The sequence below is a fragment of the Charadrius vociferus genome, unplaced genomic scaffold (genome assembly GCF_000708025.1).
Source record: "Charadrius vociferus isolate BGI_N301 unplaced genomic scaffold, ASM70802v2 scaffold332, whole genome shotgun sequence".
Taxonomy (NCBI): domain Eukaryota; kingdom Metazoa; phylum Chordata; class Aves; order Charadriiformes; family Charadriidae; genus Charadrius; species Charadrius vociferus.
In genome coordinates this window covers 2646836-2668955 of record NW_009647418.1, presented here as the reverse complement: position 1 = coordinate 2668955, position 22120 = coordinate 2646836, and the positions used below count along the sequence as shown (strand labels likewise).

The 22120-nt window shown below is 45.5% G+C and overlaps 1 protein-coding gene across 1 annotated transcript in view; it reads left to right on the top strand.

The window, feature by feature from the left end:
- KDM2B (lysine (K)-specific demethylase 2B) overlaps positions 1–22120 on the top strand; it is a 119227-nt gene that overhangs the window by 93067 nt on the left and 4040 nt on the right. The window contains exons 13-18 of the mRNA XM_009880286.1: positions 8289–8513; positions 12099–12242; positions 16960–17046; positions 17597–17857; positions 18817–18855; positions 20515–21188. Of these exons, the coding sequence (XP_009878588.1) occupies positions 8289–8513; positions 12099–12242; positions 16960–17046; positions 17597–17857; positions 18817–18855; positions 20515–21188 (1430 nt within the window). The remainder of the gene's footprint in view (positions 1–8288; positions 8514–12098; positions 12243–16959; positions 17047–17596; positions 17858–18816; positions 18856–20514; positions 21189–22120) is intronic.

Below are 22120 nucleotides of genomic sequence, written 5' to 3'. Positions count from 1 at the left end.
CGGGAGTTCGGCTGCTGCGAGGGCCCCGCGCCGCTTCGGGGGGGAACGCGCTCGGAGTGTGTGATTGTTCCTCGCGGGTGTGTGTGGGGGGAATAGCCCTGTCGTTTCCAGAATTGGTTTGTTTTTTTTTTTTTTTAAATTTTTTATTTTTTTCTCTAATAAGATTCCTCAAATAGCTGAGAGGGCTGCAGGACTTCAGGAGAGAGTCTGATGCTGAGCCTGGCTACCTTGTCTTAGTTCGATTTATAGCCAAAATCTCCTTTCCGTTCCCAGGGACAAGGGATGTAGAATAAAGAGGAGGATGTGTGCTGAAATGAAAAGAGAACTTTTATTAATACTTCCAGGGTTTATTCTCTGAAGGTGGTGGTTTGTTGTTTGGGTTTTTTTTCCTTGTGGGAGAAGGAGAATAAAGTTTTTAAATTTATGAAGTAATCAGAAAAATAATCCAGAACACATGTTCTAGATTGTGTATTTTACTCTCTAAGAATTGCCTAAGCAATTAAAAATGTACCAGGAATAGAATTAAACACATGTATGCAATTTAAATATAAACTTGATAGTTTTGTTCATAACTCAAGGTGTTTTGCTCTTTAAAATAGCCTAATAATTTGCTTTTATAGACAAGTTTGTGCGCAGGCCGGGTGTTGAGTCTATCTTCCAAAACCCGTTTAGTTTCTAATAATTTTATGATGTTTTGCTTCAAGAAAGCAGCACAGAAAGAGAGTTTGGACTGGCAGTGGTGGTGTGCCTTGGGTGCTGCCTAGGGATGGCAGTTCTGGTGTGGAAACCTTAAGAGAGATGTTAACGTGCTGCACTGGCATGGTGTAGTGTCCGTCCAAGAACCTAAGCCAGGTCTTGGATGAGTAACTTTATTAAGCCTTTACTTAAGTCTGCAGATTGTGTGAATGTACAGGCCTGCGCTGCTGCTCAATTCACTGCTCAACTCCTGGACCTGGTAGTTAAAATGTCCCAGCCCCCTTCCTTTTCTTAAACTTTATCCCATGCCAGGCCTTTTCCATTTGCTTCTCTGTCTTGGTGTGATTACTGTAGGCTTTTTTAAAAGAGCTAATCATTAGGAGAGCAGATTGGTCTCAGCTGCGTTGTACCAGCTGTGAAATCGTTACTGGAGGTACCAGTCCTTGCAGGATGAATTTGGAAAGTTGGTTACATTCTGGGATTCTTCAGCTCTTCTAAAACCTGAGGTTTGATAGTGGTTTTATATCTTAATAGTTTAAAACAAAAATTAATGCAAGAAAGCGGAGATCCTTCCTGTGGGATTTCTTAAAAGGCTTGGTCTGAACCTAAATTATAATGCTGTGGCCTACGTAGAAAAGACCTGTGGAGTGTTTTTCTCCTTGTTCAGAGCTGTTCCGGTGGTAAAACCCCTCACATGGATCCAACTGTATTTTCATACAAGCCTGCTTTAATGTGTGTAGTTATTATATTTTTCTACACAGGATATGTCAAATTGGTATCACATAGCTTTTCTACTGTGATGGTCCCTGCTATGTAACCAGTGAAAGGCTTCAGCTCTCCAGGTGTAGTTGAACAGCACAACGTCACTGCTTGGGTAGGAGCTGCAGTTTTTGTCACTCAGACTTTCTCCTGACTTTCCTTCCTCTTTCTCTAGTCTGTGTCTAAACTGAGAAGGCAAAAAGGCTGTCAGGTTTCCCAGCACGAGAGCAGATAGGATTTACTGCGCTTGCAGTCAGCGGCGGGGCTCTGGAAGCGTGTGGGTGCCAGGGCATGTGTCCCACCTGGTGCCGGCCATGGGGAGCCCAGCCTTGCTGGGTCGCTCGGGGTGGGAAGAAATTTGTTTTCTGACTGTGGCGCTTAACTTCAGTGTGTGTAAACAGACGGAGAAAAATGCTACTGGGTGGGGGTAGGAGGATTTGTCTTGAAGTAGCGGTAAGAAGAAAAGCTACATTTGCACAAGGTGCCTCAAGTCTGTATAACTTACTGGTATCTTTCTTTTTAAGAGCTCTTGCTTTGGATGCAGCTTATCTACAAAAGCATATTTTTGCCAATATATCTTATTCCATCCCCCAGGCCTAACTTCTACCTCCTTACTACCAGAGGAAAATAAGTGGGGGCACTTGCATTGGCACTTGTTTATCACACCCTAAACAACATAGCTGTGCTGGCAGAAAAGCTGCTGGAGCATCACTAATGCCCAGATGAACCTGTGAGGTATAAACTTCTCTATTTACTGGTGGGAAATTGATCTGTTTATTCAGTAGTGGAGCTCTGTGTGGTCACCTGGCAGTGGTCACTAGGAACTACGTGGCTTGTGGCAGGGGAGGATGAGAAAGTTTGTAGGTACGAATTAGAGGAGACGATGGCCATGAACATCTGGAGAGGGCTAATCCTATTTGGGGATGGCTGGGCTTGAAAAAGTTTCACTGCCTTCCCTTTCCCTCTGATGCTCCTTGCTTAATGGGGGACCTTGGGCTCGTCTTGCAGGACACCTCCACCCTGGCAGGAGCGTGTGCCAATAATGGGTGATGTGACTCTTGTAAACTGTCACCGCCAGAGGAAAACTGTCCTAGTGTTTGCACGTGCAGACTTTTAGGCAGGTACTCTTTAGTCAGGCATGTTAGGTTTGTGGTGTTGGCTTGTGCTCTTCAGTTAATACACCTTTTAAGGATGTTGTTGGCATCTGTGATTTTTGCTGTCTTAAGCTAGGTTCCCCCTCAGCCCCACTGAATTCCTGGAGTCACATCATCCTATCCTCTCTTCTTCCTCTGAAGTTTTCCTTTGACAAGGGTTTCTGTTGACTGTTGAAAAGATGTAAGAGTTTAATGCTGAAGAATTGTTGACTTGGTTGTGATTATGTGGTGGAAGATGGCGTGTGTGTAACAGGCCGTCAAACCTGCCAGGCGGGTTAATGGCAGCCCCCCTGTTTTAGGGTTAATGTAGAGTTAATGACGGGGTCTATTTTGGAGACCTCTGCTAAAATGACTTTGGTGGATCTCAGTTCAGGGCATTGGTATGTGTGTTGCTGGTCTACGCCACTGCTGGTAATTGTCAATTTGGTTTTCTTAGCACAAAGGCCAAAACTGCATGCCTAGAGTTGGAGGCTAGAGGGGGACATGTTGCTGGAGCTGTTCAGGACAGTGCTGGCCCTGGGAAGGGAGCCTTGTTCTCCATAACTTCCACTCTCTGTCTCATGTTACAGGAAGAGGCAAGGAAATAATTGACCAGAAGCCTTTGCTGTGGTACCCCACAGGCTTCTCCAGTGCCCAGTATCAGCTCATGACCTAACATGTTTAGGGTGGTGTATTAGCTGACAACAGTTATGAATTGTGGGTTAATGTGTTTTGTTTTTTTCCTCTAGTGTTCATTTATCAGATGTTATAAAGAAATGACTGGTAATTAAATTTGTCTGTTCTAATTCTGTTAAAACAATTGTATTGGGATGTAGTGCCATATAAAGGTCTAAGTGCCGGACTGGCACCCTGGAAATCCTGGGTCCTCATCTCCTGATGCTGATACTGTTGTGTGGACTTCGTCAAACTACTGCAAATCAGAATAAGCGGAATCTGTCCACGTGTTACTGAAGGAAATCGCCTGTCTTGCAAGTGGAAGGGATACATTTATGTGGCAGAGCACCCTGAAGCAATGAACACTACACATTTAAGATGACTTGTCTTGAAGAGATTTACGCAATGGTACATAAGATGTTCAGATTGTACTTGGTTAGGAAGTGAGGTGCTTCAGGGTCTCGCTGAGCTTGCCACCTTCAGAAGGCCACTGCATATGTCCTTGGATTTTTCTCAGAGATGTTGAGTACGAAATAATGGTATGGTGCCGGTGGCAGCAGTTTAAGCAGGTCACTGAAGCTGGGTGGTGGAATAAGGCCCACGCCCAGGTAAAGGCCGCTTGCAGAAGAGCTTGTTTCTAGGCTGCAGGCTCTATCAGCCTTGCATTTAGGACCAAGACCTCCTTCCTCCTGGACTCGGTTGTAGGGTCAGCTGATCTTCCTCTCCAGAGCAGAGGAGTTTGTATGTGAAGTTGCCTGGTGACAACTCCAACAGAGCCGGTTGGTATTGGGATAGCAGTTGGGAAACATCAGCACCTACTTAATGATGCATTTAACAGCTGATAGCTTGTGAACTGTTGTCTCCAAAGCCTGATGTTCTTGATATTTTTGTTTACCTGAGGTCTTTCGAGTTACTCTTTGCAACTGTGAAGGTTAGAAGTCTGTTGCTGTGAACCTCAAAGTTTTCTGTTCTAGGAAGAGTTGTGCTCAGGGCAGAGGCCCTTGATGCCTCTGCTGCTTCTGATCCTGGTGATGGTGGGTGGCTTTTCGGTCACTGCTGAGCAGGCAAATGACATGGTGAAAGTGTGTTAAGGTACCTCTAAGTAGGCAGTGAAAATTTCCCAGCAGCCAAATGTTTGTCTATAGCCAAGATAAACTAATGTTCTGAGTAGTGACTCTTCCAGGTAGCATTTCCAAGGGGCTTGTTTAGAGTTGGAAGTGTCATACCTGGGCTTGTTCTACAGTCCTGTTGAGAGACTTGAATTGCTGGTGACCACCCTGCCCAGTCCCCTAATTGTTGTCCACCTGGAGTGCTATTGAATTCAGTGGGGTTTGTAGGAGCTCAGCACTTCTGAAAATCAGTTTGGCAATTTGTCCCCATTCCTGTCTGAGGAGTGGGCAGTTTAACCACTGTGGTGTGGGAGGGGGATCCCAAATTCATGATTTGTAAATGGCTTTGTAGTTCACAGTGTATTATGTTTGACGGCTTAAGTTTACATCCAGTACCCAGGTGCTGTAGGGGCCACGCTGTGTCTCCTTCAAGGGCAGGAGTAGGTTACTTTTGTGTGTTGCATAGCAGTATTGGGGGGACAAAAAAAAAAAAACCAAAACCACAAAAAAAAACCCAACCCCAAACACCTAGCAGGGTGTCCTGGTAACGTGCCTTGTTTTAGGGGGCTGTGCAAGTCCACCAGCTTTCTAGGTTTCAGTGTAATAGAGGTAGGTATTTAGTATATTAATCCTAATATGCTTCAGCAGCTGCTTGCCCAGCCTTCCTTACGAGCTTGGGAAGAGTGGTTGTAATCACTCAGCATCCTCCTACCTCTCTTTTGAAGACTCTTGCTGTGGCCAGAGAAGTATGGCCACAGTTTCTGTGGAGGTGATGGACAACGTAGAGGATTGCTTGTGATGTTATTTCAGGCCGGCTCTGTCTCAACTCCCTGGTTTTTGTTGTAAGATTTAAGAAAAAAATCTCTTCAAGTTTGGTATAATCTTTCTTTTCTTGACAGTTCTCAGAGGTCGCTGCTGGGGACTACAGAGTCAGCAGGCACAGGCTGTGCTTGAGGGTCTCAGCTCATCTCCTTGGGAAAGGAGGTGATAGGATCTGTTACACAGGTGGGAGACTGTGTTGGTCCCAGAACCTAGTTTAGGGCTTAGTGTGTCACCCAGTCCTGAGCTTGAGACTGTGGAGTTGCTCTGTGCTGGGCGCTGTGGTAAACCCAGCTTAAGGAATCCTGCCATCCCCTATGACCTGCTCATTATTTGCAAGACAGATCCACAGAGTTGTGCTAGAGGGTGGCAAATTGCAGTACAGAGATGGGAACAAGAGCTGGGATGGAAATCTTCACCTTGTTTCGCTATCAGGGCTGGTACATTGTAAAACTGCAGTCTGAGCTGGAAATCCTGCAGCATCTCTTCACTAACATCGACCTGGAATTTATCTGGCTGTCTGCCATGTGCTAAATAAACCCCAAGTCATGTTGGAGGCTCCTTCTACCCCCTTGAATCCCAGCCCCTTTCTGGGATAGCAACCCACAGGCCAGATTTTCTTCTGTGGACGTTTCCAAACGACCACTTTGGAGCCCCTTGAAACTAGATACTAGTGGGAATTCCTGCAAGGCCTCTCTAGCCTTGCTGGCTGCGAGATCCTGGAGTGAAAACGTGGCTTGGATTGAGGATTGGTCGGTTGGTGAATGAATTCAAACTCAGCCAGTACAGATGCTTGGATTTCCTAAGGAGCAGTGAGGAGGGTGGGTGGGTAAGTAATGTTACATGCAGTGAGATCAGAGGTCTACACCTCTGCCATCTGCTGTGTGGTGGTGATTTGTAAGGAAATCTGAGTTGTGTGGTGTGGTCTGGCCTCAGGCTTGTTTCTTGTCCCTTCGCCTTCCTGCCTTTTTTTAGGATTCTCAAATTCTGTGTTCAAGCGATGCTTTTTTACTGCTTGCATCTTTGCAGTGTCCTGGTGCTTAAGATGCTGTCCTCAGAATTAGGACTTGGCTCGTATTACTGTGGCAGAATCAGGGGTTGTCTTTCAGCTGGAAAAGTACCGAGTTTGATTTTTCCTTGAAAGAGATTGCATTTAAAAAAAGATCATTCTGATGGTGTCGTAACTGCTTTTTGTCGTCTTAAAAAATTAGTCATGTTCAAACCTAGTGGGAAGGAGTTGGATGCTCACACAGAATCTTCCAAGTGCTATTGGCAGAGGGGAACTGCCCAGGTTGTTGTATGTATTTTGGTTTAACTTGTTCCCACTGATGCCTCGCCTTTGGTTCGTGTCTCTCGCTTCCCTTGCTAGTGGAAGGAGACTCCGATAGGGAGAATGGAGGAGTGATTCATGTGGAGGAAGGAAACATCTCTTATCTAGGTTGCCTCTAAGCCAGACCTGCCAGAGCTGACTTTAGCCTTGAGAGGCTGAAAAGTTGGTCTAAAAGGTAAATATTTATTCTTTAGAGTGTCTGAAATTGATCCGTAATCCAGGTGTCTGGTGCTGTTGCTGGTGGGAAAGAAGCTACACTTGTCTGTGTTCACACAGCACAGTGCGAGTCAACCTTCACACAGAACAAAAACTATTCTGGAGGAGCATAATTAAAAACTTGCTGAAATCTGTGTAACATTATTGACTAAGCAATGTTTTCTCCCACTTCGGTTAGTAGGTCTGTGGGAAAGAAGGTAAGAGGTCTAGCTCCTGGCTTCTCTGCTCTCCCAGCGCTGAGGTTCCTGGGATGGAGACTGCTAAAATATCAGCACTCTTCTGCATCTTAAGACAGAAACTGAAGCTTTGCTAAGTCAGCTGGGAGGAAGTTCAAATACTTGGCAATGTGGCTTTTTTTCAGGGTTGTATCATAGGACACTTAGGGAAGCTTTTGTAGTACCAAGTAGAATGTTTCCATACCCTTTCTTTTAAAAACCTCAGTGGAGATTGTGCATGGCTTTCTATAGCCAGCCTGCCCCTGGCTTGGTGATTGCCCAGAATTCAGCAAGAACAGAAAGTGAAACTGGCTGTCTGTTGGTCATATGCTGAGATGTGCAGAAAGTGGAAAAATTGTATCAGTGCTAAACCAGATGAGCTTTGCAATCCTATTATTATCAACTTTATGGAGAAAACTGTCAATGGTAAGAATGAGCCAAGCCAGTTCTTGCATAATTAGCCCCATACAATTATATGGTATTTAGCAATGTTTGCTTGAGCTGTAAGTTCTTGTATGTAACCGAGTTTCTGATGAGAACGTGGAATTTAGATATCCAGAGTGAATATATTGCAGTTAACCTAATCATTTAAAATATTTTCATGCTCCTTTAGCTTCTGTCTTAAAGGTCATTGAAATCTAGACCTGGGATGCCCTTTTTAGCCTCTGCACAGCATCAGTTAGTGTTCTATTTTTGAGCACTTGCTAGTATTGGATACAAGGGGAGCTACTTTGGAAGGGTTTTGTAGTATTTGTGGTTTATTTCCTACTTTATCACTTGGCAGCAGCTCATATTCTCCTGCTTTTTTAGGGAGATTTCTGTGGCTTGAGCCATTGCTGTTTCTCTGCTGTACCTAGGCTCATAATTACTTTTACTACCTCCTTGGATTCTTCCACTTCCAGCAGAGGAAAGTAAACCTTCTGGCTTAACCTGAGCACAATCCTGAGAGCTCCCTAGCCCAGAGCTCAGCAATGGCGCAGATCATCTCTTGACCTCAGCCAAGCATGTCACTTGGGACTGGTCCTGTATTGAGTTGTGCATAAATGGATTCTCCCTGCCTTCCTGTTGAAGTGGGCTTGCTGTAGGTTTGGGATCTCTCAATTATGCCTTGGTTTCTTTGTCTTTTTTCCAATGCATCTTTTCTTGAAAAGGTAATGGAACTCCTTTAACTGTAAGAATGATCGTATGCATCTGCTGAGTATTACCCATCTGTGTATAGTACTGGTACATCTGTCAGTTTTACATCCAAGATGTGTGCAGCTCCTGTCCAAGGAAGTTCTGTAGTTTAGGTGGTAAGTGGGATATGTGATTAACCTTGTGCGTCTTGCTCTTTCAGAACAGGGCAGTTGGACGGCCCAAAGGGAAACTGGGCACTGCTTCTGCAGTAAAGCTCGCAGCTAATCGGACAACTGCTGGAGCACGTCGGAGGAGGACGCGATGCCGCAAGTGCGAGGCGTGTCTGCGGACAGAGTGCGGCGAGTGTCACTTCTGCAAAGACATGAAGAAATTTGGAGGACCTGGCAGGATGAAACAGTCCTGCATTATGAGGCAGTGTATCGCAGTAAGTGTGCCTGTTGCTACAGCTCGTTTGGAGATTTCTTTCCTATATGTCTCCTGATGACAAGGTGTGGAACTGAGAACTCTGCTCTGGGTAGTCTCTAAAGTGCATCGGGTAATCCAGTGTAATCCCTGCTCTCTTGGTTCAGATCTCTTCTTCCACCACTCCTCCCTCAAATCTTAAACCAGAATGCTCCTAGAACTTAGTAGCACAGCTTTCATTCCCAATAATATAGAAGGTAGGTGTGGAGATTATCAGTGCACCAAATCATACTGAAATTCTGGAATTTGGGGGAGAGGGGGAAGAGTGGGAAGTTCTCATTGAAAGGGAGAAGAGGCCTGTTTGGTTTGGATCTCTGAATTTCCTGAGAAAAGCTGACTTGCAAGTGTCTTTACCATCTTAACTACTTAACCAATTTAATATATGGAGAAGTCTTTGACTGGCATCCTCCAGGATTCTGGTGTTGGTGACCTCAGCCTACTTGAGATCTTATTTCTTTGTTTGCTCTTGCCTAGGCATATAGGAGGGATCTGAGCCAAATGAGCCAAAGAGCCATCAAGCCTGGGGCTTGTCTTCCTCAGGGACTGGAAATTGCTGTCGGGATGGGCATCAGAGCAGGGCAGGCAGGCAATCGGACAGTATCCTGGGCTCCTGTGATACATTGCTTAGAAGCTTCTCGAGTCACAAGTGATAGCTTTGTATTTAACAAATATTGACAGATTAATCTTCCATTAAGTTGTCCAAGCACCTTTTGAATATGTTTCTTTCCATGTCACGGAGCTTCTCCTCAGGTCACATGTTCACAGTGCCCCCATTCAAGGGTAAAAATTAGCTTTAGCTTTTTTCTTAATTCTTTGGAAGGTCTTGTTATGCTGCTGTTAAGGGTTTGGTTTTCTGTTGTTTTTTTAAGGAAAGGAATGTTGTTTATTCATAACTGAAATATCACCCCATCTATACTGATTTCTCTCTTAACTCTTCTTACAGTGCCTTTCACTTAGTTGTTTTTTTTTTCTTTAATTCTGATGAGGAAACTGAAGTGGAGGCATTAAATTACTTGGTCTGACACTGATAAAAAAAACTGATAAGTGCTTAAGGTTTCCAGTAGTTGATCCTAGTATCTCACTCCATGTCCTGTTCTAAGCCATACCCTGCTCTTGACATAGAGGACTGGATTCAGCTCTGCTGGATCTTTCAGTAAAGTACATAGAATATCTACCTTTCCGCAGAGTGCTTTTGCAGCTCAAGTGTCTTTTCTTTGAACACTTGATTTCCTGGAGTGTGGCATGAATTGAACAGCATGGATGAAGAATTTATTATTCTCCAGGGGGAAGAAATAGTGAAATCATGCTGCCTTTTTAGTGGAGGGATTAAATTAGGGCTGCAGTGTGCTTTCTTGTCCTGACTGATGAAGGAAACTTTCATACTAAGCTGTTTCACTCTTGATAAGATGAGCCTTTTGGAGATGAACTGGGTTCTCTCTGGCTGAGTGTAGTTACATCTCATCCCCTTTCTTCTAATGAAGAAATATTTTTCTCCTTGTTATCTGCACTTTTTATTTCCAGGAGCTGTGGTTGGAGTACAGGGTTTGGTAGCCAGGGTACCCTGATTCCTTGTCCCACCCTTGCATGCACTTGAAGACGTCTCTGCCCTTTGTAGGTTCCTATTGGTGTAAATAGCAGGGGGAGTATTACAGACTTTTAGACCAGCAGAAGCGCAGAAAATCAACAGGTTGAGCTGTTGTAACTTTTAATGGCACTTTACATTTCTATAAGCAATCCTATTGTCTTCACTCTTGTTCATTATGGTCTCTAACAATTGCAGTAGTAGTATATTATGGTACCTATCCAACAGCTTCCAGCCAAAAAAAAACCCAAAACACCAAAGCAAGGCTCTGTGGAAGTAATGATCCCTACAGTTCTGGGATTGTGCTTTCCTCTGGTTTAATAACATTGACAATATTAACTAGACACAGACTTTCATTAAAATCAGAAATCTTAAGAGAGCCTGTACTGCCATTCGGAGAACAGGAAACTTGTCTGCATCCCTAGTTCAATCAAGAAAGGAAACAGGAGTGTCTGTGACACTTTATGCTGCATTGAATAGATCTGAAGGGAGTGGGGGGGGCTCTGTGCTGGGAGGATGAGTTGTGACAGCACTGCTGTGGGACAGGGCTAGTAGGGGCACAGAGGAGGTTCCCTAGACCTCTCTTGCTCCCAGCATAAAAATTGTACTGCTCCTGGGATGTTTGTTCTTGTGTGTGGGTATAAATACTTATTGTGTAGGAGACAGGACAAAACAAGTGGACAGAATTCTTACGGCTCTGGACAGCTTAGCTTTATTCTGGTTTACCTGCTGTTGGAGTGGGATCCTGGGGATTCCTATTTTGTGCTTGGAGAGAGGGTGGGAATTAAACAGCGTTAGCAAAATGCTCTTAAAATGGAGCGTGGGTAAGTACTGGCATGAGAAAGCAGGAAAGTGTTGCCATAGCTAATGTATCAGATATTGGTGTGAGGGGCAGCACACAGTACTCTAATGGCTTAGTATAACTACCTTTTTCCCTGCCTGAAACTTGCTGAAGGATGCACTGTTGCTGCATAGGTTTGGTTCGGTGTGCAGGTATCCACTTAGAGATTTTATTTGCTCCATCTACAAGACATCCTTGCTGTGAAAAGCCATCTCTGCCTCTAGCTACTTAATAGTTCAGGATTTGCAACCTAATCGATTGCATTTCACATTACAGCCAGCTTCTTATGGGGATCTCCCTCTCCTTTCTTGTAATGAGTCTTATACCTTATTGCTGCAAACCAGAAATTTGTTCCTCATTAGCACAAAGGTAGCTTTTTAATTAGACTAGCATTCAGTGCTTTGACATGGGTGACAGGTATGTAAGATGCTGCAGTTCCCTTTCTGCCTCAGCAAAAGATTAAAAAAAAAAAAATCAGCATGCTTCTCACTTGTGACACTTGGAGGAGAGGATTTCTCTTTTTAAGTGTCTGTGCAGTGCTTTTTGCGATGCTCAGGTTGGGAGCAGGGCCCTAGGTAATAGGCTGTCAGTCAGAAGAAGGTCTGTTCCTGATTCTGTTGTGGGCTTGCTGAGAGACCTGGATTGGGTCCCATAACATCTGTCTACTCTGCTTGTAAAATAGGGAAGCTGCCAAATTGCTAGTCAGATTGTGAAGCTTAATGGATGTGAATAGTGATGTCCTAGGTTGCTTCTTTTCCCTCCCTTTGTACACTAGTGAAGTGACTTGCATGCCAATGTCTGTGTCGGCTCACAGATTCAAGGGACCCACCAAAAAAGCATTTTCGTGTGTCCCTGGGATGCCCCATGAATCTATGTTGCTACAGGGATGGCACTTTAATTCCATGAAATGTCCTGTGATGCTTGATCTGGGTACCCAGCCCTGGTTGTTACCAGTTTTTTTCTTGCCTTCGTTGCTCTGCTGGGCTGGTGCCTTCAGCAGTTTGCACAATTAATCCTTATTTATCTCCTCTTTGAAATGAGGATACTGTAAATGCACATTGAGTTCTTCTGTTTCCATGTCTTCTGTGTCCTGATCAAGACTATTTTCTGATACGTGTAAACAGCCGGTGTTGCCTCATACTGCTGTGTGTCTGGTGTGCGGAGAAGCTGGGAAGGAGGACACTGTGGAAGAGGAGGAGAGCAAGTTTAATCTCATGCTAATGGAATGCTCCATTTGTAATGAAATAATACACCCAGGATGCCTTAAGGTGAGTACAAGGGTACGATACACGTAGGAAACCAACTGGATTAGTTATCACCTTAATGTAAAAGTAGTGCACAGAAATTAGAAAGCTTTCCCATGTTCGTCTTTGGAAACTTAAGTGAGCAGAGAGTTGGTGTGAGGAGCAGGGTGACAGCCGTGGCACATGCGGTGCTGACTGGCAGGCGGGGATCCTCTGATGTAAGCGGAGACTTGCTTTGGACAGCCTCCAAAATGTGCGTGCATGCAAATGTCTTGTGGGTTTTTCTTTTGTTTTTCTTTTTCTTTTTTGCTGCTTGTTTAAGGAAGTGAGGAGTTTCAGTTGGGACGGAAGCTCAAGAGGACAGAGAAGTCTGCCTGTGCCTTTGGATGAGTTAGTCACAATCCCTGTATCGATAGCTCCGTCCTGTGTCCCACAAAGTACCAACAAGTAGTTGGCTGTTCATGTTTGTCCAGGCACAGATGTGCCAAGCAGCTGGCTTTAAAGATGTCATGAGCAAATGTTGCAGTAGGAAGACTGCAGCTCTAGAGGACAAACCGTGCGAGTTTCAGGCTGCAGGAGTGCTCACCCTTGGCTGACTTGAGTCCTGTGAGCAGCTATATTCTTTGCTGGTGACAAAAGTGTCATTTTGGGCATATCTTTGTGTATGAGCATTTAGAAGCCTTCTTTCTCCAGAGCTGGTTTGTTTCAGCTGATCAGCCATTTCCTGTTGCTGATTTGTTTATGGTTAAAGTGATTTGCTAAAGCAAATGTATTCTGACAAACCGTGCCCCAGAAAGCAGCTCTTGGCCCTTCTGGGATCTCTGGGAGGAGAGGTATGTTCCTTATGAAGGCCTGGGGTGATGCTCTCCTGGTCTTCTATTTTTCTTGGGCTGTACATAGTATTGCACCAAACGATGTGTGTGCCATTTATTAGAGCAGAAAGCAGGTAGCTGGGAAACCAGAGCTCTGGCTGTCTCCTTGCTCTGTGAAATTGGTGCTCACAGCTCCTGCCACAGATGGGCTCTGAAAGGGAGCTTTGCTTGCTTGGCTCTGCTTAAAACGAGCCTTTGGGGGCTGGTAAAGCAGCAGAGGGAGCTGCTCGTTTTCAGAGGTACCTCAGTTCTGGCTTGTAGCTGCTGCTTTGCTATTCCAGTCCTTCCTGAGAGTGCCCTGCGCTCCCTCATCTCTTGCTTTGCAGCGTCAGTGACACTTTGTGGCTGAGTCCAGAGGACATGATTGTTGTCTAGTGGCAGTTCAAGTATTGTTTCCCCTCCCCATGCCACAGCTGGGACTAGTTGCACAGGATGTGGGTCAGATCTGTGAAATCAAGCAAGTGATGTTTGTTCTTTTATGCGTGTGTGGTGTCCTCAGTGCTGTTTCGGTAACTAGGAACAATGTTGCTTTGGGTCTTTCTGAAAATTAAGCAGTGGGACATGTACAGTGTGCCTTGTGTGTCTTGTATTTTAATTTCTCAGTGTTTCTGTTGAGATGGAATGATGGGGTTACTGGTACTGTTCATTTACTGAGACAAAAAGGCACCAGTGGTATTTCAGAGTCGTCTTGGAAGGTGAAATGAGACTATGCACTAGGGAACAGTGAAAGGAAAATGGAGCCTCTTCCTCAATTCCCTCCTTGCTCTTTAGTCCTGGGTTCCATGATTTTCTGCAAGACAAAAATCTGTTGCCATGTTTACATGTTGCTTGAGGCCTTGATGTGGGCTTTAAGCCCAGAGGATGGAGCCCATAAATAGTCCTTGTGGGAAGTGCCTTTGAATGCAGTCACAGCCCCAGGGCAGCTGTTTCGGCTGTCCACCAAGAGAAGGTCCCTTCCTGCCCTACTTGGTAAATAAGCAGTAGTACATGTGAACTGTCAATCATCTCCAAGTAAATGTCTGGCAAATGTATTTTTGGGGGAGACTGGAATAAACTGGATCGGTGAAGAGAGGAGTGTCCTTTCCTGACTTGTTCCCACGTGAAGTGAATTCCCTCCAAGATGCATCTCCGAAGCTCGTGGGGTAGCTTGGCACATGGCTAACTTGTGCTCCAGCACAGGTTGTTCCTGGTTTAAAGTCCATCCTCTTCCAGCTTCCTGATGTGGCTGTACGTGTTTGTGGTGGGTTTTCTCCATGAAAAAACTGTCAGAGGATGACCTCTTTGAGGAGATTAAGGGTAGCTCGGGGGGCCCATGAGGGGCTTTTGTGGGTGCCTCTTGCGCGGGGAGCCCTGGGTACCAGAGCACGTTAGGTGCTCCCGTTGGAACTGTGCTAAGGCCGGCCAGGATGTTCCACGTACTGAGAAGTGTCATGGTGGAGCACCTGACATGCTGCTTTCCTTGAAAATATAATACCGATGCAAATGCTCGTTTCGCTGAAGTTTCTTACGTAAATGATCTTGGCGAGCATTTTGCAAGCGCAGCATTGTTTTCGAAGGGAGCTAGTGAGATTTTCAGGGGAATATTGCCTTTCGTTCTTACAGAGAGTTTGAGTTGAACCAACATTGATGAATTTTTCTTGCTGCATGCCAGATTGCTAGGACTGCTGGTTAGCATGGGTGAGTGAAGTATGTGATGGTGTTTCCTTAAGGAGAAGGGATTCGTTTTTCCCAGTAGGAGCCTGTGCTTTTTCATCTTAGGTGGGTATAGTGATAATGATGGAAAAGGTGAATATTTAGGTGCCTTGTCAAAACAGCAGAAATACAAAGACCTTTTCCAGCACAGCTGCACTGCTGCCCATGGCTTCAGCCCAGGGGTGTCTCGCTGCCTGTATTGTTTCAGTCTTGGTGCTGCCAGAATTCATGGCTCTCACTCAGCAATGTCAGATCAGCACCCTGGGGTCTCCGTATTCCTTAACAAGAAGACTTCGCAGTAGCATAGTCTCACGTTTAGACTTTCTGAATTGCTGACCTCGTGCTGCAGGTACGTTTCTGAAGATGCCTCACGCTGTGGCTCAGACACCCACCTGCTGTTTGTAGCAAACACTCAGAACTGGCTCCCACCCAGCCTGAAAGGCTAGGGACAGATTCAGTGGCAGGTTTGTGTGTGTCTAATTAGTTTGCTTACAGTTCCTCACATCTGTTCGTTTCCTTAAACTTCACAGAAGGGACAGAGCTGTAATGCTTTCCCTTCAGTAGCATTTGTTCTATATTCAGTGCGGGAAATAACTTGTTCCCAACTTGGGCTTGGGCCAGGAATTGTTCCCCTGAGGCAGAGATGTATACAACAGCTCCTGGAGTATCTTACACCTACCATGGGAAAGAAGGTTCAAAGGCACACAGTTGTGATAAAACCAGTATTTAAATTCTGCCCACTTCATTTACTCGTTTATTAACTCCAGAAGACTTGCTGAGACTGACATGTCATCCCTCTCGCTAGATGGGGAAACTAGAATGGCTGCTGTCTGGCTCAGGAACCTGAGGAAGCAGTTCCCCTAAAACCAGGGCTTGATCCTGCACAGCTAGTGCCTTTTCTCTGAGCTGGGAGGAGAAGAGGAAATGTTTCAGAAGCATGAAAAATCTGCAGATCTTTGCCCCTGCCTGTTTCAGCAGCAGTCTCCTGCTACTGTGCTGCTGATGCCAATGCCCAGCTGTTTGTCTTGACAGTAGCATATCTTTGTTACCTGTAATAGTAATAAATTATTATTTCTTTTTCCCCCAAGGCTTATTTCTGAATATATAACTAAACCCGTAAATGTGAATGTGCCATGAGTGAGCGTGTGTGTGGAGGGTGTTTTTTACCTTAGCTCTACTCTTCATCCTCAGTTTCATTCACAGAAGTGCCTTTTCAGAAACGCCTATCTCCTGTTTGGAAAGTAATGCAGGCTCCTATATGGAAATTTAGAAACCAGCAGCTGTTCAACTGCGTAGGACAGGACTGTGCTTTTATTGTAGCGTGACAACACTGAGTGTGCGTCTTCTCTTTGAAAAAGCAAAATGTCACAGTCTCTCAGAGGTAGTGAAGTAGTAAGCATTTCTCTTCCTTACACTCGCTGGGTAACTGGGTGTGAGAAACCTTAAAAATGCCTTTATGTGTCCGGTCTTCTGAATAAAAGTGCCTGTTCTCTAGCTAACTTGGCAACCATCATTTTCATTGGCACATGGGCTTGAGGGCTTGGAGGCACGGGACTGCTAGTTCTGATCCATAAAGAAAAATATTTTAAGGAACACTTGATTACAGTGCAGGGTGCTCTGCTTCTAAAAATGCCGAGCAGTATTAATGTATGTGAGGATGTGTGTATAGGAAAAATCCCTTCTATTAAAAGATCAGACTGTGCCTCACTCTGGGGGGCGATGGGACAGGACTGAGCTTTTCACATAAGTGGTGTGGAAGGACATTTGGAGATGGTGTGATTGCTGTCCTGGGCTTTGGGATTTTGGTTTGTGTTTTTGGGGTGGGGTTTTGGTTTTTTTGCAAGACCAGAATGTGCCCTGTGTTAATTGGGATTGTCATTGACTTTCATAAAAAGCCCAGACCTGAACCCTTTGTCAAATACCAATTTAGCCAGCGTGCTTTCCTCCCCTGTTGACATCATCAGAAGGGTAATTGTGCAGGACCAAGGGCTTGCTCAGCACCAGCAGGATGGTGCAGTACCTGCTGTGATCTGGGTTTCTTTTCTGCAGGCGTTGGGAGGGCAGCAGTCAATCAGAGAAAATTGAGCTGTACAAAATGCCTGTAAATTATTTACCTGTAGACTTTTGCAGCTTTTTGCAGCACGATTGTGAACTGAGTTGTGCCTCTCTTTTACCAGGTGAAGGAATCGGATGGTGTGGTTAATGATGAGCTGCCGAACTGCTGGGAGTGTCCAAAGTGCAACCATGCAGGGAAAACTGGAAAAGTGAGTTTAATGGGAATAAGTGCTACTGGAATGAGATATAGAATCTCAAGTGTTCCCTCTGGCTTGTAGATGTAATTTTGCCCGATACCAGCTTTTGATTTTGTGCTTAATTCAGTTGAGTTGAAGGAAATAAGCTGATGGCTTTCTATTCCTTAATAATTTTTGTATTCTTGTTCTATATACCAACGCTTCCCCCAAAACTTGGGGAATATTTGGGTTAGTTCTGTGCAGTGCTGCATGTTAATTTCTAGTGTGAAAATACTTTTTTTTTTAAAAGAAAACAAAATCCGGAAGCAGTTATGGGAAACCTGAAGTGTCTGTTGGAATTAGTGAAACATTATTTCTTTGCAAACTGAGACAAACTCTGCAAGTGTGTACTTCCAAAAATAACTTTATGAAGGTTGAAACTACTTTGCGCTAACTCCTTGCTAATCATTTTGTCTGTTACAAAGTGATCAACCCACCAGTGTTGGAGGCAACTTAGGTAAAGAGCTGAGAAAGGCGTAAGATATAAAGTTTGTTTGTGTTTTGTGTCTCTTTGGCGTACAAGCAAAAGCGCGGACCAGGATTCAAATACGCATCAAATCTCCCAGGCTCATTGCTGAAAGAACAGAAAATGAACAGAGACAATAAGGAAGTAACAGATGCTGCAAAACGGAAAGGGGATTGTGAAGAAACTCCCAGGCGGAAATCGGAGGAACATTCCAAAAAGACTCAAGTTGACTCAATACTGAGGAGAAAGTCAGACGAAGTGCATCTGTGGAGGAAAAGGAAATTTGAGAAACCCCAGGAACCCACTATGAGAAAGCGGGTATGACAAAACACTCTTTTCATGTACTTACACAGATGCGCGTGGGCTGGTTGGGGCTCATGTCTCTTGCCTTCTGGCTTATAGCTCATCTTGAAATCCCAGATTGTTACAAAAGAAACTGCGATGTTTTACCTTCCTTTCTGAAAACTGCTAGTCTAACAGGACAGTAGTTTGAACAGCGACACTCAGGTTGACGTTCAGAGGCCGAAAACACTGGGCTGTGGCTGTTGTTTTATTCAAAATACTGGAAAACCCACTTTAACTGAAAAGTCCTTGCAAGATGCTTCGAGTAGGAACAAGGTGGAAATCAATTTTTAATGGAAACCTTTTCATCTTTATCCACTTGGTGGCGCATGGCAGCTTGTTTTGTGGCTGATTCAAGGATGTACAATACTCTTAACCCATCAGAGGACCTTTAGAAATGACATCTCCTGTAGCCTGCAGAGAGGAGGAGCTGCTCACAACAGCGATGTAGACAGCTTTTCCCTGAATTTAACAGTCAAAGCTCTTGGGCCAGGCAGGGTCACTCTGAATTGTCTTGTGGATTGTGAAACGCGTTGCTTGGGATATACAGAAATGCTGATTTGCAGAGGTAGAAGTAAGGACCTAGACTTAATGTGTCTCATGAGTCAATGGCTGATGGCTTTAAAATCAGAATCGGTGGCTGGCTGTGTAGTTCATGAGACAGGGGGAGTGCTACGGTACAGTAAATGTAGGGATTGGGCTTGCTTTGGTGGAACGAGAGAGCAAAATTCACGATACTAGTTTATGCATATCTGCCTTCTGGCCATACTTTCCTTTCCCCATCCCTTTGGATGCGCTGCAGTGTTTATGGATGGCTTGAATTGCTCCGTGAAAGCCCCCCAGTACATGCAGAAGGCACTGTGGATCACCAGACCTTCATCAAACAGCACAACAAATGCATGTTTTGGGGTTTTTACTTTTCTTTCTTCCAACAGCTAAAACTTGGAAAAGAAGACAAACTCTTGAGGAAGAAGGTACTTTGCCTTTTCAATAGATGTTTTCTCAATCCCTTTTAATCCCCTCGCCTCATGTGAGCTGAATGGTGAACCAGTTTCTCTATCAGTCATGCCCTTGTGTCACTGCAGGCATTTTTATTATCACATTTACATCTTGAAATTATAGAATATCTCTCATGGAAACCTTTCCACTCCAGGATAGCTTAGCTGCAGGGTCTGGTTTTATATTTTCTGTTCTGGTATCCCATATTAAAGTACAGCAGCAGGCTGTGTTTTGTGAACCAAGGAATAAAATCCTGTTTCTATACTGATGTTTTGCTCTTCCTCTGTGGTTGAATCTTGCCCCTGCCACAGCCCCTCAGCAGTCCGTACCACAGCACATCCCTGGAGTCCTCCGCTGACACCCCAGGGAGCCGGGGCCAACCTGGCGTGCAAGTCCTGATTACCTCTCTTGATCTAGCACGGTAACAGGAGTCCGATGCCTTTAAACTAAGCACTCGTCAGTAGCCCGTGTGAAGGATGCTGCAAGCTGACAGTAGTCTGATGTTGTAATTTTTTTACTCTAACCTGTCATTAACTTACTGTGACCTCTCCCTTTATAATATGTTAATTTAAAGACAGGGTGATCAGCTTTCTCGGCTGTGCAGTGCAGTCTGAAGCACAGGAGCACATCCACTGACTTCATCCAATTAGTTTATTGTGAAAGCGTAGACCTTCTGATAGAACAAGTGTGTTCACAGCAGTTCACCTTTTCTTGCCAGTCCAGATCTCTCCTTATTAGAGCTATTTCATTTTAACAGTTGGTGGCTTCTTTCTTGCTTGTAGCAATCAGATTAGACTTGAAGTCTAATGGTCTTAGTTTGTATGTCACTTATGCTTCTATCTGGTGTGCATCAAAGAGAGATTTGATTAATGCGAGCAAGTGAAGTGCAGTTTGCTGTTATGACCGGTTACTGGGGCAGGGAAGAAGGTGCCAGCTAACCCCTGTCAGCCTACGTTGTGTTGGAGATCGTGTCAGCCTGAGGTCTCATCAGGCTAGTGGTGTGGCAGACCTGCCGCATTCCCCGTTCTGCATGCACCGGAGGTGGGGGAAGCTTGTGAAGAGCAGCAGAGTGGTGCAGGATGTAAAGGAGCAGCTAAAATGTAATTAAACAAGGCTGTGAGTATCCAGCAATAAGGGCCACAACAGCACAACCACAGTGGGAGTCGGTGATTGTGATTCAGGAGGTTTCAGAAACTGATGTTTTGGCCACTGGGCACGAGTGCATGTTAGCTGGTGTTTAAAGTGGGTGCCCAGTGAATGTGTCCCAAGCCTGGTTTCTTCTGGCTTGCTGGGGAAAAAGCCGTCTATGGTATGCTGCTAATCTTCTGTATATAAATTGTCCATCGTGTAATGAGTAAGGCCCTTAAATCTGCAGGATTATGCATGGTGAATAAATGCATTTATCACACTGTTGGAGTCCAGAGAGCCAGTAGCTGGACTCCTCGTCCATGTGATGGCACTTGAACTTGATACCTTTGGCCGGTGAATGTACCCTTGTGCTCAGATGGGTGGGGCCCAGGGCTGGGGGGCGGCCGCCCCCCCCGGGCAGGGCTGCCTCTGTGGAGCATCAGCATGTGAAGTATTGCTGAGTCTGTTCTTGCTCAAATAGTCAGCCCTTGTCTCTTCCTTTTCAGCGGCGATCGTGGAAGGCTCCAGATGACCGAACTGCCATGATCAAACCCCTGCGGCGACTCAAGCAAGAGCCAGAGGATGACCTGCCAGAAGCACCTCCCAGGTCCAAGGATAGTGACCAGTCACGGTCCAGCTCGCCCACTGCAGGCCCCAGCACGGAGGGCGCCGAGCCCAGGGACAAGAAGAAGTTCAAGATGAGGCGGAAAAGGCGGCTTCCCAATAAAGAACTGAGCAAGGAGCTCAGCAAGGAGCTCAACCAGGAGATCCAAAAAACCGAGAACAGCCTTGCCAATGAGAATCACCAACCCATCAAATCTGAACCTGAGAGCGAGAATGAGGAACCTAAGCGTGCTTTGAACAACACTGAGAGACTCCATAGGTTCAGCAAAGGGTTAAACGGGACTCCCCGGGAGCTGAGGCACCAGCTCATCCCCAGCCTGCGAAGCACACCTCGGGGAATAACCCGGCCACCGCCTTCGCTCTCTCCTCCCAAATGCATTCAGATGGAGCGGCACGTTATCCGGCCACCTCCCATCAGCCCCCCTCCGGACTCGCTCCCCCTGGATGACGGGGCAGCCCACGTGATGCAGAGGGAAGTCTGGATGGCTGTCTTTAGCTACCTCAGTCATAGAGACTTGTGCATCTGTATGAGAGTTTGCAAGACCTGGAACAGATGGTAAGGAGGGCGGGAAACCAAGCTACGGCTAACTTGTGGTGGGATGGATTCGAAAGGGAAGCGGGTGATCGAGGCACTAGAAAGAAGTTTGCAGGGCGTCACTGAAGCTCTGTTGAGCCCAAGGAGAAGGGGTGGCCAGGAGCTTCTAGAGAAGCAGCATGTCTTCTGGTGCTTTCTCAGAAACAGCAGTTCCCGGCCTTTCTGATGGGAATTGTGTGTGTCAGCATCGGCGTCAGCCTGCCGGGGCTGTAACACCCCAGAGCAGCCTGTTCTGCAGTTAGACACCACAATGTTCTTGCCTGCTGGAACAGCCAGTCTGGGTCATGCTAAGTCTTGGTGTCATTCTGCCCCCAGGACTTGCTGATTGCTAATGCAGTTGTTTGTTCAGTTTGGCTATTAAATATCTATTGAGATACAGCAAAGATCTCCCGGTGCTCTCCTCAGAAGGTCCGTGCTGACTGTTTCCCTGTAGAGGGTATGTGGAGAGCAATCCTGTTCACTGTGTTCTGTACCGGCAGAGCTGCTGGAGGAACCCTTCGTTAATTCCATTTACTCGCAGTGTGTCCATTCCTTGCTGGGGGTACCAGAGTGTGAACAGCGACACAGTCAGTGACTGTGTGGCAGCAGGAAGCATTAGTGGACAGATTGATGTGTTTCACTGAACGCAGTAAAGTCACTCGTTGGCTGTCATCTCGGATTCGACTGTAATGTGCACACAGATGGGCAAGTTGTGACAGAGACTCCTTTCAAGTACGGTCTAGTGACAAACTGTGTGAATGACAGAAAGGTTGAGAGGTTGATAATTCAGTGCAAGATAATGTGTGTGGAGTTTCTCCTCCGTGGGCTTCTTGGTGTCACAGAAAGTTGGGAAATGCCTTTCCCACTTCAGTGCAGTTTTTCTAATGGAAAAATTAGAAAATGCAGAATCTTGT